The sequence below is a fragment of the Chlamydotis macqueenii genome, chromosome 2, assembly GCF_036417535.1.
Source record: "Chlamydotis macqueenii isolate bChlMac1 chromosome 2, bChlMac1.mat, whole genome shotgun sequence".
NCBI lineage: Eukaryota > Metazoa > Chordata > Aves > Otidiformes > Otididae > Chlamydotis > Chlamydotis macqueenii.
In genome coordinates, this window is record NC_141557.1 from 75496936 (window position 1) to 75510360 (window position 13425).

The following is a 13425-nucleotide window of genomic DNA, read 5'->3' on the forward strand; positions in this document are numbered from 1 at the left end:
AATTTATATGTGATCCAGTCACATAAGCAGTGCTGCCAGGTGCAAAACTCCTAATGATTTCAGTGGGAACATCATATTTGGGCTGCTTGCAGAATCCAGGAGCCCTGTGCTGCACAAAACATCTTTGGTACTGTGTCAGCCTTAATAGGGGATAAGCTGCTCTAATCAGACATCCGTTTAGGGAGGGAAAAGAGAGCCTTCAAGTCTTGCTCTTTGCAGACACATGTCTTTCTCATTGCTAATCTGAAAAGTGACATTGATTCTATTCTCTGTAGCAGAGCCATGATTACCTCATTTATATCTCTTGAGGTCTATGGCAAAAACTTTTGTGAAAAGAAGTATAAATTTTCACATTGGACTTGAAAACTAGCATGAGGGCAGACAGAAGAAGACCTAAGTCTACTCAAAACTCAGCAAACAAGATAATATCCTACTGGGATGAGTGTTTCAGCCCTCTATATGAGGCATCCACAAGGAGCAGGATGAAGGCTATACCCCCTGGGCCTGAACAACCACCACAGGCTGTGACAGCTTTGCTCAGGCCAGGGAAGCCCTTCTGGCCATCCCCCTGGCTCTCTACCTTCCTGAGCTAGACCTCATCGCCCTTTCTGACTTTGAGGCATGCTGCTGCATATGACTTGACCACTGTATTTCAGTTTACTTCCTTCCCTGTTTGTTTCTTCTTGCTCTTAATAACTAATTCCTTGTCCTCTTTACCTGGTGCTCCTCAGCCTTTCATCTCGTCGTCCATCAAGTACTTCACCTCTTCCTCAGCTTCACCTGCTGTACCTGATGTCTCTCCCTGTGTCTCACCATTTCTCCTTCTGTCCTGCCAGGCTCCTCCGTGGCCATCAAGCATTTGAGGCTCACCATCAGACATCAAACACCTCAACACAGACTGCCAAGAAGTGAGAAAAGATCTCCAGCAAGGAAGACGTAACTTTGAGGAAAACAAAGAAAAAAATGCTTCAGAATGAATGCATTTTCTTTGGAGTTTAGTACTGTGTATTTTCTGCATACAATTAATATTACTTATCAGTATTGCATCACAACATTCACTCTTTAACCAACAGAATGTAAAGCCTCCGCTTTGTTAAAAGCTATCATAGGCAAAACCGGGTCCTGTTTGTGTTGTTTTCAAGGAATTTTCAATCTGAATACAAATACTCTATTTTTTAACACTGTGTGTGGTAGCTACTAGTGCAATGAAAGTCTATCAGGATATTACTAGGCTGCCAATATTTGTTTTTAAAATGTAAGTGTGTGTAGTAGCTGTGTTACATTCACATGCTATTTTTTGCCTCAAAACATAGTCTTTGTTCACAAATCAACAACCATATATTAATGATCTCCTTTTTCAGACATAGGTATACTCTTCACATATGAGAGAGAGAGAGAGACATTTTATCCATACTTCCTATTTTAAAGAAATAGCAATAGGAAAATATATAAAAATGTATTCCATGCTTAATACTATAAACATAATCATTCAGACATTCAGAGGCTATAGCAGATATTTCATAAATTGAATTGTTTTCTTTATGTTGAGTTTATTATACAGAAAGCAATTCTCACTTCAGGGAATTATGTCCAGGCAAAAACTACTTCCATACTGGAATTTTCAGTACAGTACATTTCAGGGATTCTTTTTCTTTTTTAAGAAAAGTTATTTTCCAGAATTTCTACTCTCAAAGGAAGCTCAGAAATAAGAAGACTTCTAGGAATGGATTTCAAATGGAAGAAACTCTTGCGCCCATACGACAAGAGTCGGATAAGAAAGCTTTAATACTGGCATGAAACAGTCTTTGACTTCAAAGGTTTAATTTTTAGCTGGCACAGGAGAAATAAACCCAATCATTTCCTCTTCAGATTTTGTTTTCTACTAATTGAATGTCTGTTCTCGTAAAGCATGTTAGTGAGTGGCACACAGCCCTGGCTGCAGCCCAGCTCCTGAGTTTATCCATTTGATAAAATACGTAATTATGTGTATTGTGTGCACGCAGGCCAAGGTCCCACTGACTTTGACGGCTGATAAGATCTCATTTTAAGACCATCAGCATCTGTTCATAAGTTATTATTCCTCTCATTCTGATTTCAGGTACATTATGTGTTGCAGCTGTTTATCCTCATTGGCTAAGGATTTCAAAGCAGTTTCAGGGATTTAGATACATTTTGCATTTTATGTCCATTTCTACATTTCACTTAAGGATTGGTCAATGGGTGAAACAGATTAGAAGATGTATTTGAAGAGCACAGGAATAGTATATTCTCTGTGTATATAGTGGCCTGACAACAAGAATACAGGCTTGAACTGTGGCAGTGGTGACTTAAATCAGACATTACAAAGAATTATTTAGCAATAGCGACAGTGACGTGTAGGACTACGTTGCTGTAGGGTGCTGCAGCGTTTTCGTATTCATATTATTTTTAAGGGCACAATACTTTATATCTAGCTACGCCTGCTTTCAGGCTGGCTCTTCAGGACCCCTCTGACTTTGTGGCTCTGCAGTTTCGTTCAGCTTGCAGAGTTAACAACCTCAGCCGGCGGCGACGGGTTGGTGGCAGAAGGCCGAGTTCTGGGCCAGAGGCCTGTTGGCGTTAGCTGGCTGGGCCTCGCCTCGCTCTCCGCGCAGAAAGCCAGCTTTCCCCCGCCACTTCGCCCGCTTATCAAGGCGGTATTCAAGGTGCCGTTCAGAGGCGAGGAACAACCCTGAGGGCACGCGCCTTTGGAGACGGCGGCCGCCGGCGGAACTCCACCTCCCCGTCTCCAGGCGGGAGGGGAAGCGGCCGCCGTCCCTCGGGGCAGGGCCCTTCCCTGCGGCGCCACCTGGCGGCGCCGCTCGCCGCTGCCGGCAAAAGGGCGGGCGCAGGCGGGAGGGCGGCCAAAGCGGCGTCGCCCCGTGGTAGCGGGGTGGAGGGAGGCCGGGGAAACGGCAAGGGGTTCGCGCTGGCGTAGAAGTGTCTCACGCCGGGGTAGGGTCAGCCGCGGGGGGAGCTGGAGCGGCACCTCCCGTGGCAGCGGCAACTGCAGGTGTAGGCCGTTGTCCGGTGGCTGCTCGGCAGGGGAACTGAGGGGGTCGCGGCGGTCAGGGAGCCGCGACTGCAAGGTACGGCTGCCGTTTGTGGGCCTGAGCCTTGAGTCGGTCACCTCCACAGACTACAGGGACGGCCAGAGCCATAAGTACCACTGGAGGGATTGCTTGGTTGATCCCAACCTTGAGGAGTTACCTAAATGCTAGGAAAGGCCTCGTCTCCCATCTGTACACATCTACATGGCGGCTAAAGGTGTCCTGCGCCTCTGCCCCATGGCAAAAGGCAATCTGCTTCCTTCCATACAGAGCTGTCGGGTTAAAAGCATTTTCTTTGATCAGGCACGCAGTCAGAAGCCCGTACGATGCTGGCGTAAGTCCATACACGACACTGGCACCGCTCAGGGCAGCCAGCATCCGCTAAGGCGTTTTTCACGCACGCTGGCTGGAGGGAATACACACCGCACCGGGACTTCTAAGTTTCCATTTTGATCACATTGCTCAAACATGAGAATGAGTCACCCACTGTACTGAAAACCATGACCTTTGGATTTACACCAAAAAAGGAATGATAAGCTTAGGAGAGGGAAAGAAAACTAGAGAGAGGGGGGGAAAAAAAAAACAAAACCAAAAACCCAAACCCAAGCATGTCTCTGCTTTTTGAAACACTGTCAGCTGCTGCTGTTCAGACGTGAGCTAAGTTGCTGCTGTGATGGGGTTTGTTCAGTGTATCTGCATGAACTCCAAGGGGCTCGTGTTGACAGCACCACAGTCCCTGCAGCAGGCATATTCTGGTCACAATAAAGCAGGCAAAGCTTTGTGTGTCCATCCATGCAGTAAAGGTACCATATGAGATTTTTATTTAGAAATAGACTCCATCTTTAGGTTAGAGCAATCCTGCTCTTCAGCCATCTCCAGAAAAAAAAAAAAAAAAAAAAAAAAAAAAAATTATGCTATGTGGGAACAAAATGGTGGCATGGAAGAGTTCTTACTGTCAAAGTAACCAAAACACGGAGATCCAAAACCAAAGAAAGAAGTCTTCAAGATGTTTAAAAATGGTTAATGGGACGGAATTTTTGAATCTGTTTTTCCTCATGTTCCATCTCCTCCTAAAGAACAACAAAAATACTTAACTAATTTCTAGTATTTTTCATCCACAAAGCATTAGCTGTAAAATTTACTACAGAGTAGATAAAAGTATAGTGCAGTAGACCCGAATAGGACTTGACAGAGAATATGAGTTTAAAGAGGACAGATTCAACATTTAAGTATAGTAAGCTGGCCTGAGTGACAAAATCTAAGCACTGAAGTGGATTTATTTTTATGCATTTCTCTAGATCATACTTGGAGCATCCTTTCAGACAAAGGGGACAAAACCCTTGCAACAATTATTTGTGTAAGTGAGGATGATGAATTGGACAGGCTTCTAATGTATCCACAAAGTGTTGCCCATCCAGCAGACATGTTGGATCCACCAGGTGAGGATGAAAAGAACAGGGGTTGCAGGAAGCATTTACGAGCAGCTTGCTGAGATGATCATTAGAGCCACTTGCATCCATCCCATTCTCCCAATATATTCAAAGGGTGTTCTCAGAAGGAAATTTGGCTGTGCACCAGCGGGCAGCTGCATTTTTAAGTGGACACCCCTGTTAAAGAAACATTTTCTGTGTTATAGCATGAGCTCTGCCATCTGTTGTCTAGCTCATTTATCACCAGCTAAGCTTACAAAAAAAAAACAACGAGGAACTGAAATGATGCAAAAAGCAAATGTCCTTGGGGAAACGATGTTTTGTATTTCCCACGGGGAGCAAGAACTTCTGTGCTTTAGAAGTGCTTACAAGACTAAAAGAAAGAGAAATACATGTTAGAATTGATCAAAAACAGAGAGAATAAAGCAAGCTGCTTCATAAAGGCTAAGTAACTGAGATCTGTAATGGCAGAATTGCATGCTGAAAAACACCTTCTAAATCCTCATTTAAGGTACTTCAAATAATTGAGACTCTGTTTAAATAGCCTGCCATTAAAATCCAGTGAAGATCAATAGCAACAGCCTATTAGGGCAGCAGTTTCTGCATTTGAAATAGCTGGTCCTCATGTGCTGCCTAGAGCCGATTTCACTTCATTTTGTATACATTGATTTTTTTGAGAGAGAGACAGACAGGGCTGATTTCTTCTCGATGGAAACCCTGGATCACTTGCCAGCTGTTTCTTCCACTGTGGGACAGAGGGGACACCTGGTGCTGAGCACTGGGGACAGCAAAGACCCTGAGGTTGCTGCCGCCCAATCTGCCTCTGCCAGCGGGCAAGAGTCCTCTCCAGCAGCAGCAAGTTGCTTTCTTGTCCCCACAGAGCAGTGAGAAGAGGGAGCATAGGTCTTTCAGCCTCTCCTCTTTGTACTAGCTCCAGCCCTTGCTTCTTGCCCTCCTTCTCCTATGGGTGGGAAATTTGAAGGCCTGTTGTCAGGCACAAAGCTTTCAGACCTATAACCAGATAAAGGCACAACAGTGGGAAACTCACTGAAACACTCATTTTTCCTGTCATTTTCGAAATCAGTGGAGGAAATAGCTGTATTAGAACAAAAGCATCAGCTTATAAGCTTTTGAGGAAAGACAGAAAAGCTGGATATAAGGAAGAAATTTTTTACAGTGAGGATGGTGGAACACTGGACCAGATTGCCCAGAGAGGTGGTAAATGCCCCACCCCTGGAAACATTCAAGGCCAGGTTGGACAGAGCTCTGAGCAACCTGATCGAGTTGGAGATGTCCCTGCTCCTTGCAGGGGGGTTGGACTAGATGACCTTTGAAGGTCCCTTCCAACCCAAACCATTCTATGAAGAGGAGGAGGGGTTATGCTGTATGTAAAAGAGTGATTTGAGGACATGGACAAGAGGACAGGTCAGCTGAGTGCTTTTGGGTCAAAATCAGAGGTGTCTTCATCAAGGGAGTGCTTGTGGTGGGTCTCTGCTATGGACAACCTGATAAGGAAAGAGAAACAGATAAAATCTTCTTCAGACCACCTGAAGACTGACAATAGCAGCCTTGGCCGCAGTGATAAGATTGTAGAGTTTAACATCCAGGTAAGTAGCAGATCAAAGCCCGAGAAATTCATGAAAGCAGATTTCATCTTGCTCAGGGAGCTGTTAGGAGGTATCCAAGAGTCAGCCTTGGAAGCCAAAGGAGCTCAGGAGTATTTTGAGACTTTCAGAGACAGCCTTCTCTGAGCACAAGAGCAGTCCATCCACCTAAGCAGGAAAAGGAGCCGGCACAGCAAAAAACCAGCCTGGTTAAACAGTGAGCTACTGAAATAATTGAGATGCAAAAAAAAAATGAATGTGAGAAAGATAAAAAGTGAATAGGCTTCCAAAGCAGAGTATAGAAATACTGTTCGGGCACGCAGAGATGCAGAGAGAAAGACTAAAGTACAGCTGGAGCCCAAACTGGCAAGAAATGTCAAGCGTAGCAAGAAAGTACTAACATACTGTATGCATGTTACCCAGCAGAAGGACAAGGAAAAGGTAGGTCTACTGCTGAGTGGGGCCAGCAAGTTAGTTATAAAAGACAGGAAGATTTTCCTTCATGCCTTCTTTGCTTTGATCTTCACGAGTAAGGTCAGCCTCCTAAGCCCCCATGGAAGAAATGATGAAGCAAACAGTGAACTGCTGGCGGTAGGAAGGGATTGAGTTAGCTCTCAGAGGTATGTGTTGGCTTCTCCTGGTTGCCTTCTCCTTCATGCCTGGAAATAGCTTCCATGAGGACCCTTTCCATAATTTTTCAAGGGACTCAAGTGAGGCTGACTCATTTGTAATTTCCCAAACCTTCTTTTTTGCCCTTTTTGTAGATGAGTGTAATATTTGCCCTTTTCCAGTCAGCTGAGACTTCCCCGAACTCCGTGACCTGTCAAAGATGTAAAAGTGTGGCTTTGCAGTGATGCTGGCCAATCCCCTCAGCAGCCTTGGATGCATTCTGCCAAATCCCATTGACTTGCATATGTCCAGCTTGTACAGGTGGTCCCCAACACTCCTGAGCTCCTTTGCCCTCCCTGGGAACCTTTCTAACAGTTCATAAGCCAGAGAGAATTGTAATAAGACATTTCTCCTTATCTTTGCACTCATGTATGCTCACATTTTACAAAAAAAAAAAAACAAAAACAACAAGGGATGTTTGACAAAGCAACAAGAGTGCTGGAGGGCCTTGAAGGCAAGACCAGGGGGCTAGCAAACCTTGCTGCAGAGGTGGCCACAACTGATATCACAACCGCTATCACTTGGTGGCCACAACCAGCTTTGATACCTTGAAGGAAGAAAAGCCAGGCAACCAGACTTACTGAAGTGAGACCAATGGGAAACACAAGTATCTGCTAGGGTCTGTCAAGGGGGGATCCTCACAGGGACCCTCTAGGGTACAAACATTGGATGACAGCAGAGGCCCTTGAGTGTACATGCAGAAACTGCACATTGCCCATTAAGGAGTGCAGCCTTGATTGCTGGGTAGAATGGGTTTGAAGGCATAACAAAGACTGAAAATAACCTATATGCAGGTCAAGTAAATCATCCCATATACAGTGAAAGTGGGAAGGAAATCAGAACATATAGAAAGCCCTACAAGAACAGGAAGCAAGGAAGAGAGAGGAACTTGTCTTGCATCATCTCCTCAGGTAAGGACATCATGTGTGATCAGCAATGCCTCTTAAACGACAGCAGTTCCTCCTCTGGATTTGGGGGGAGGAACGCAGCTTTTCGATTTGCCCCTAACAACATTTTCGTAACGTGGCCTCAACAACTGTATGTCAAGTAGTACCTTTCACCATGTAACCAGGTTAAGTAAACTGGGATGTTAAGGAGCTGTTCATATGTGTTTTGTTTTCTGCTTCAACCTTCCCACTCAACAAGGTGATTGACACCACAGCACAAAGGCAGAGTAAACTGCCTATGGCAGGACTCTGGGAGAAATAATTTACTATATAGCAACAATTCAGGCTTCATTTTGGAAATTAAGACCCCACCAGGGAAGAGGAAGAGAGGAGAAACACATTTCATGACAATCTTTTGGTCAGAAATGGGACTCATTCCCATCAGCACCTGGGATCGCATTCCCCTTGCTTCGGCAGTGACTGCGACCACCACAAGATTACCGGTTTGATTTTCCCAGAGATACCGCTGCATCTCAGCCAGGCTGAATGCGAATCGTTGCCATTTAGCATCCTGGGGAACAGGGAGTGGGAATCCTCACAGGCCAAATGCTGCCAGGCGGAACTTTCTGGTGCCGGCATCTCCAAGCGAGAGTGCTGCAAAGCAGCACTGTGGGCAGGTGGCAGGGAGGGTGCCCTAGCATGTACCTTCTGGGTCAAAAGTATCCCTGATGGACTGGAAAGGGCAACAGTCATTTGGAAGGAAGTTTGGAAAACTAGCTTATAAGGTTTGGAGTGGTTCAGCATTCCTTGCAAGAAACCTCAGACAACTTGGTCAAACACACTTGAATTTTCCAGTGACTATTATTAAGTGTCTATTAATAATATATATTACATGCTCCAGAAATAACTTTTCCACACAATGGGTTTGCAGTAAGGTTACCATGTCCAGTACCATGTGCTGGCAGAAGTGAATTGTTTCAGATGGTTTTTAAGGGTGGCGGTGAGGGGGCACTGCTGCCTAATCTGCATGGAGGTATCTGATAAAACCACAGGTCTATTAAATGTCTGGTTAGCACAAAGACATCCTTCAGGAGGGTTCTGTTTTATAACAGACATGAGCGTAGTTGCTCAGATAGCATCCATATGATAAAAGGAAGGGAACCTGAGGGGACAAGTAGAAGTTACACCATTTCAGCGATGCTGCTCCCAGGTATGCTGTAAGCCTTGTGCAGTGATTTCCCATCTCTGTGCAAAGCAAAGCAAACGTAGCAAAGCAAACAGATTAACAGCAGCTGTTGTGTATGTTGATCCTTAATGCCATATTGTTTTCCACGGTGATAAGAAAGGCTGCTCCAGTGCCCCTGAGCGAAAGACTGCTCCTCATTTTCCCACGGTTATATGCCGAATTACTGCTGCCCTTCCAGGCCTGAGGTGGCTGAGTTTCAAGAGCACCTAGTGTATTTGTCATGGACAATGTGTGTCGTGACTCCTCAGACTAAAAGACTTGTAAAAACACATGCTGTGCAGGCGGAGACTTCAGGAATGAGTTGGAATCGGTGCCCGGTTCTCAACAGTAAAGCATTACCGCAACAGATTTACGAGAGCTCCTGCTCAATTCCACGTGTGTGGGTGGATGCTCTTGTGCATTATTGCAGCACGTACTGGGAAGGGAAGCACTTTTTGTTAGAACAATTCTACATACAAAAAAATGTTACAGACGCCTAACCAGAAATGTTTTGATATTCACATTTGATTTTTTTTTTTGGTCAAAATAAGTATAGGCATATAATAATGTATTTGATTTTCTCCATTAATTCAAATAAAATCTTCACTTTTTCTCAGGTAGATCGTTAAAATTTTTATTATCATTAATTATGTGTATTACAATAGCAGCCAGAAGCCTCCATATTAGTGCCTGATGCATAGGGCCCCGTTGTACAAACAGGTGTTAAAAAACAGCCCCAGCTCCAAACTGATGACAAATGAAATTATGAGGATAAAGAAGCTCCTTTGGGGTCCATGTCTAAAGCAGCCAGGCAGAGACCCTGGCAACATGCACCACGCTGATGAGCGTGATATGGTTTCTTCACTTTTGGGTAGACTCTCAAGGAAGAAAAAGAACTGGATCTGTTGGCACATAGCATTTCCCATAAGGGAGCAGCCACAGCGCTGAGATCATTATGACCCACTTCTTCACGCTAGCTGATGATCTTCATTTCAATCCTTGCTCAGTAGGATCCTGAGATTCAGCGAGTGAAAAATGTGTCCTCACTGAGGACACGTAGTAAACTTCCCATTGCCTTCTCTGAAATCAAGATTCTGAGCCTGCTCTCTGGTGGTGGATACAAACTATGGGAACAAAGAAGCTGCAGAAGGAGAAGGAGGAGGAGGAGGAGAGACTTGCAGACAGGTAGTTTACCCAGAGATGAGCACGATAATTCAGTTCCTCCTGCCCTGTAAGTGGGGCTGATGCCCTGGACAAATGCTTTTCAGGAAAATATGACTGAAAAAGTGAAGGGGGAAAATATCTGCACCACCTTGCATGAAGGTGATTGTGTCTCTGCTTCCTTCTCCATATTGCACCAATGCCTAGGGGACAGAGGATTAGGCCAGAAGAGGCTAGAAAGAAGTTGTGAAGGATCCAGTAGGAAAGACAAAAGGATACCACAGGTAAGAGAGACTCAGTTACACACCTTCAAAGAGGCAGAGGTAGTTTGGGCCATCGCTGAACGGGACAACCTACCTGCCTTGCCAAGTCTATTCTAGGATGGTCTAGTTTTCTGAAGGCCATGCAGAGGTGACAGGGAGATTGGTTGTTCATGGGTCCTTTTTGCCAGCCACCCAAGAGAGTGTCTTCCACGTCTGTGCTGAAATTTATGTCCCAGATACATAAATAATGCAGAATTATTCTCCTGAGATGTGAAGGTGGCTAAGCTGATTCTTTTGTTTTAAGGAAGAGAAGCTCATCATGACACAGTGGTCACCTTGTCAGCTTTATAGGTGCTCTTCACCCACAGAGCAGTACTATTGCAAACAGAGCAGCTATGCAGTGAACTCCTCAGCTTTAAAACCTCCCTGGGAAGGAGCCCTCCCTACCAGAGACCTTTTCCATCAGGGCAGATGAGATCACACTAGGTAAGAGATCCCTTTGCTGTCAGGCAGGAAACACAGTGTTGACCCTCCTGAACATAGCCTCCCGCAGCACTCACATGTGCAGGACAATGTCAGAAAATTACCCCTTGTCAGGAAATAATTAAAAATGTTCTCTTTTCCTCTTGGGAGTTCCTTGAGACTCCGTTCCCTTCACCTTTCTCTCCACAGTGGCTGCTGGAGGCGGCTGCAGGAAACAGGACCTGAACCAAAGCCAACTGAGTAGCTCAGGCTCCCTTCTAACTACAACTACTGCTACTCTTTAAATCCAACCCGTTGTCCCATTGCTTATCAGCTCTCAGTGTGACAGTGGCTACGCTCTGATTTCAGCTCAGACAGGCCGAGCTCTGGAAATAGCTTCACGCTATCTAAGTAAAGCTCTGTTTACTAATGAAAATATCAAAGGAAAAGACAAAATTTTCTGGGCAGACGAAGGAACATGTGTTTGACCCTGACCAAATTCTCCATCTTTGGGTAATGCCTCCTTCGCCTGTCACTGAGGAAATGTCCACAGCTGGTTATCATAGACCCTTCCTCCACCTGCTAGCAGCTCTGTGTCTTAAACTGCAGTGACATTACTCATGCCGCAGCATGCCTGGCACACGTCAGTCTCATCTTCAGGGGTTTGAATTCCTCTGGTGAGGTGCAATAAGGCAGAGTTGAGTCAGGGTCCAAAACTTTACATGCTCTGTGTTCGGGATTAATTTGATATACTTGTAAAGCATATCAGCTGTATTTCACCCATTGTCATGCACTTGGGGCAGCGTTACACCTATTCATACCCACAAGTTAATCAGGGATAGAGCAGGACCTTGACTCTGGCACTGGTTTGAGACTGGAGTGTCTGTTCCCTTAGGGAAAGATGGGAAGGCCTGACACCACCCGCCAGATCCCCAGTGGGGAGGTGGAAGGCCGGCAGTGGCACTAGGCTCAGCAGCAGACGCAGCCACCACTTCCTTCCACCACTGGAGACGTGGAGGAAGCCCAAGAACCAGCAAAATGGGTGCAGCTTAGTTGCAAAAAAGAAAACCCTGAGGCGGAGCTCAGGGGCCCCTTTCAGTGCAGACCTCCGCCATGTTGTCCCCTCCCTGGGAGCGCCCCATGCACCCAGCCAGTGACACTGCTCTCCTCCTCGCAAAGTCCCCAGCCCAAAGGATCTCCTCAACTCTCCTTTGCCACTTGCCAGGGAGAGGTGCCGGGGGGGAGCCTACTGCCTCTGAGGGAGGGCAGAGAGCCCTGCCGCTGCTTCTGCAAGGGAGGCAGCATGCCTGGCTTCACATGTGTGCCTGTCCCCACCGATAACCTCCTCAGTGAGAGCACCACCACCCACACGTGTACCACAAAAGTCCTTTCTGGCTGTAAAATTTCCCAGGAGACACCAGGGGCAGCAAAAGTCTCCAAATCTGTCGTGACACCTGGGATTTCGGCAGCCTTGTGGCAGCCCCACATCCCTTCGCGGGCTGCCCGTTGACACCCTGGCTCGCAGCAAGGACACCGACTCGCTTTAGTTCAACACTTTCTCTGAAAAGTGTCCCAACTTCCCCTCCTCCTGCACAGGTTGCGAGGCCTGGCCGTGGTGGGACGGGCCCCGCTCCTGGGCCAGGGGTCCAGCAGGCCATCGTGGCCCCCTGCTCCCCACTGTTGGGCAGGTGCCCTGCAGCTCAGCACACTTCTCCTTGTAGTGCTGGGTGTTGCCGGCAAAAGTCTCGCAGCGGCTGAGATTTTCTTCCTGGACGGGGCTGCCCAAGTTCTCCTCGCTGGGCCCCGAGACCGTTGCCCCTTCCTGGGAGTTTTGGCTAAGGTAGACAACAATGATGTCGCCCTTGAAATTCATTACTTGTCCACTTGAGATAAAGGTGGAGTTACTGTTTCCAGTCACATTTCCTGGGGAAGGAGGGGAGGGGAAAGAAGACACACGTGATTAATATTTTCCCTTCACGAGATGGACACTTAGTGCAGTGAACTTAATCCACTGTGATGGCTTTACTCTTGTTCCACTATTTTTTCCCTGTGACACGGGGATGCTGCTACAATCAATGCCTTCCACTGGACCTTTTCATTATTTCCATTTCTGCCTCCTCAGGACAAAGCCTGTCATCCACGGGGAGCCCGTCTGGAAGGCTGGTTAACATTTTCTCTCTCAGTCATGCTTCAGGAAGCGACAATCTCATGCTCCCCTTGCCACCTGATGCATGAGTTGCCTCCAAACTGCCTCCACCTGTGGTTTGTGAGAAAATGATCATTATTCCTAATTATGATTTTTTTTTTTTTTTTAGAGTCCCAGGCATTGCCTTGATTTTTGTTTTTCTCCTTGGTAAGCCATCAATCCTACCACGTGGTCTAGATAGCAGGCTTATTGAACACATATTGAAAGACTTAACGTCAGACCATACAATCACACAGTGTCCAAATAACACGGAGCTTAAACAATTATCTTATATTGTCCTGCTCCTCCATGTAGGTACACTCTGGTACTCACATAGTGCCCTCATGGATTTACCTAGATATATGCTGACTCCAGTGGAGGGATAGAGGCTATATTGGAGAAACCTAATGGAGTTATGGTTTCAGTCGGTCTGCCTGCGGTTAGAGATTTTTCAGTATAAATTCAATCTTT

General features: G+C 46.1%; 1 protein-coding gene across 1 annotated transcript in view; it reads right to left on the bottom strand.

Annotated features, from left to right (window-relative positions):
* Nucleotides 1-9501: 9501 nt before the first annotated feature.
* The window catches only part of TNFRSF11A (TNF receptor superfamily member 11a), a 29612-nt gene continuing 25688 nt past the window's right edge, over nucleotides 9502-13425 (bottom strand). The window contains exon 10 of the mRNA XM_086740326.1: nucleotides 9502-12692. Coding sequence (XP_086596452.1) covers nucleotides 12313-12692 — 380 coding nt within the window. The 3' untranslated portion in view covers nucleotides 9502-12312. The remainder of the gene's footprint in view (nucleotides 12693-13425) is intronic.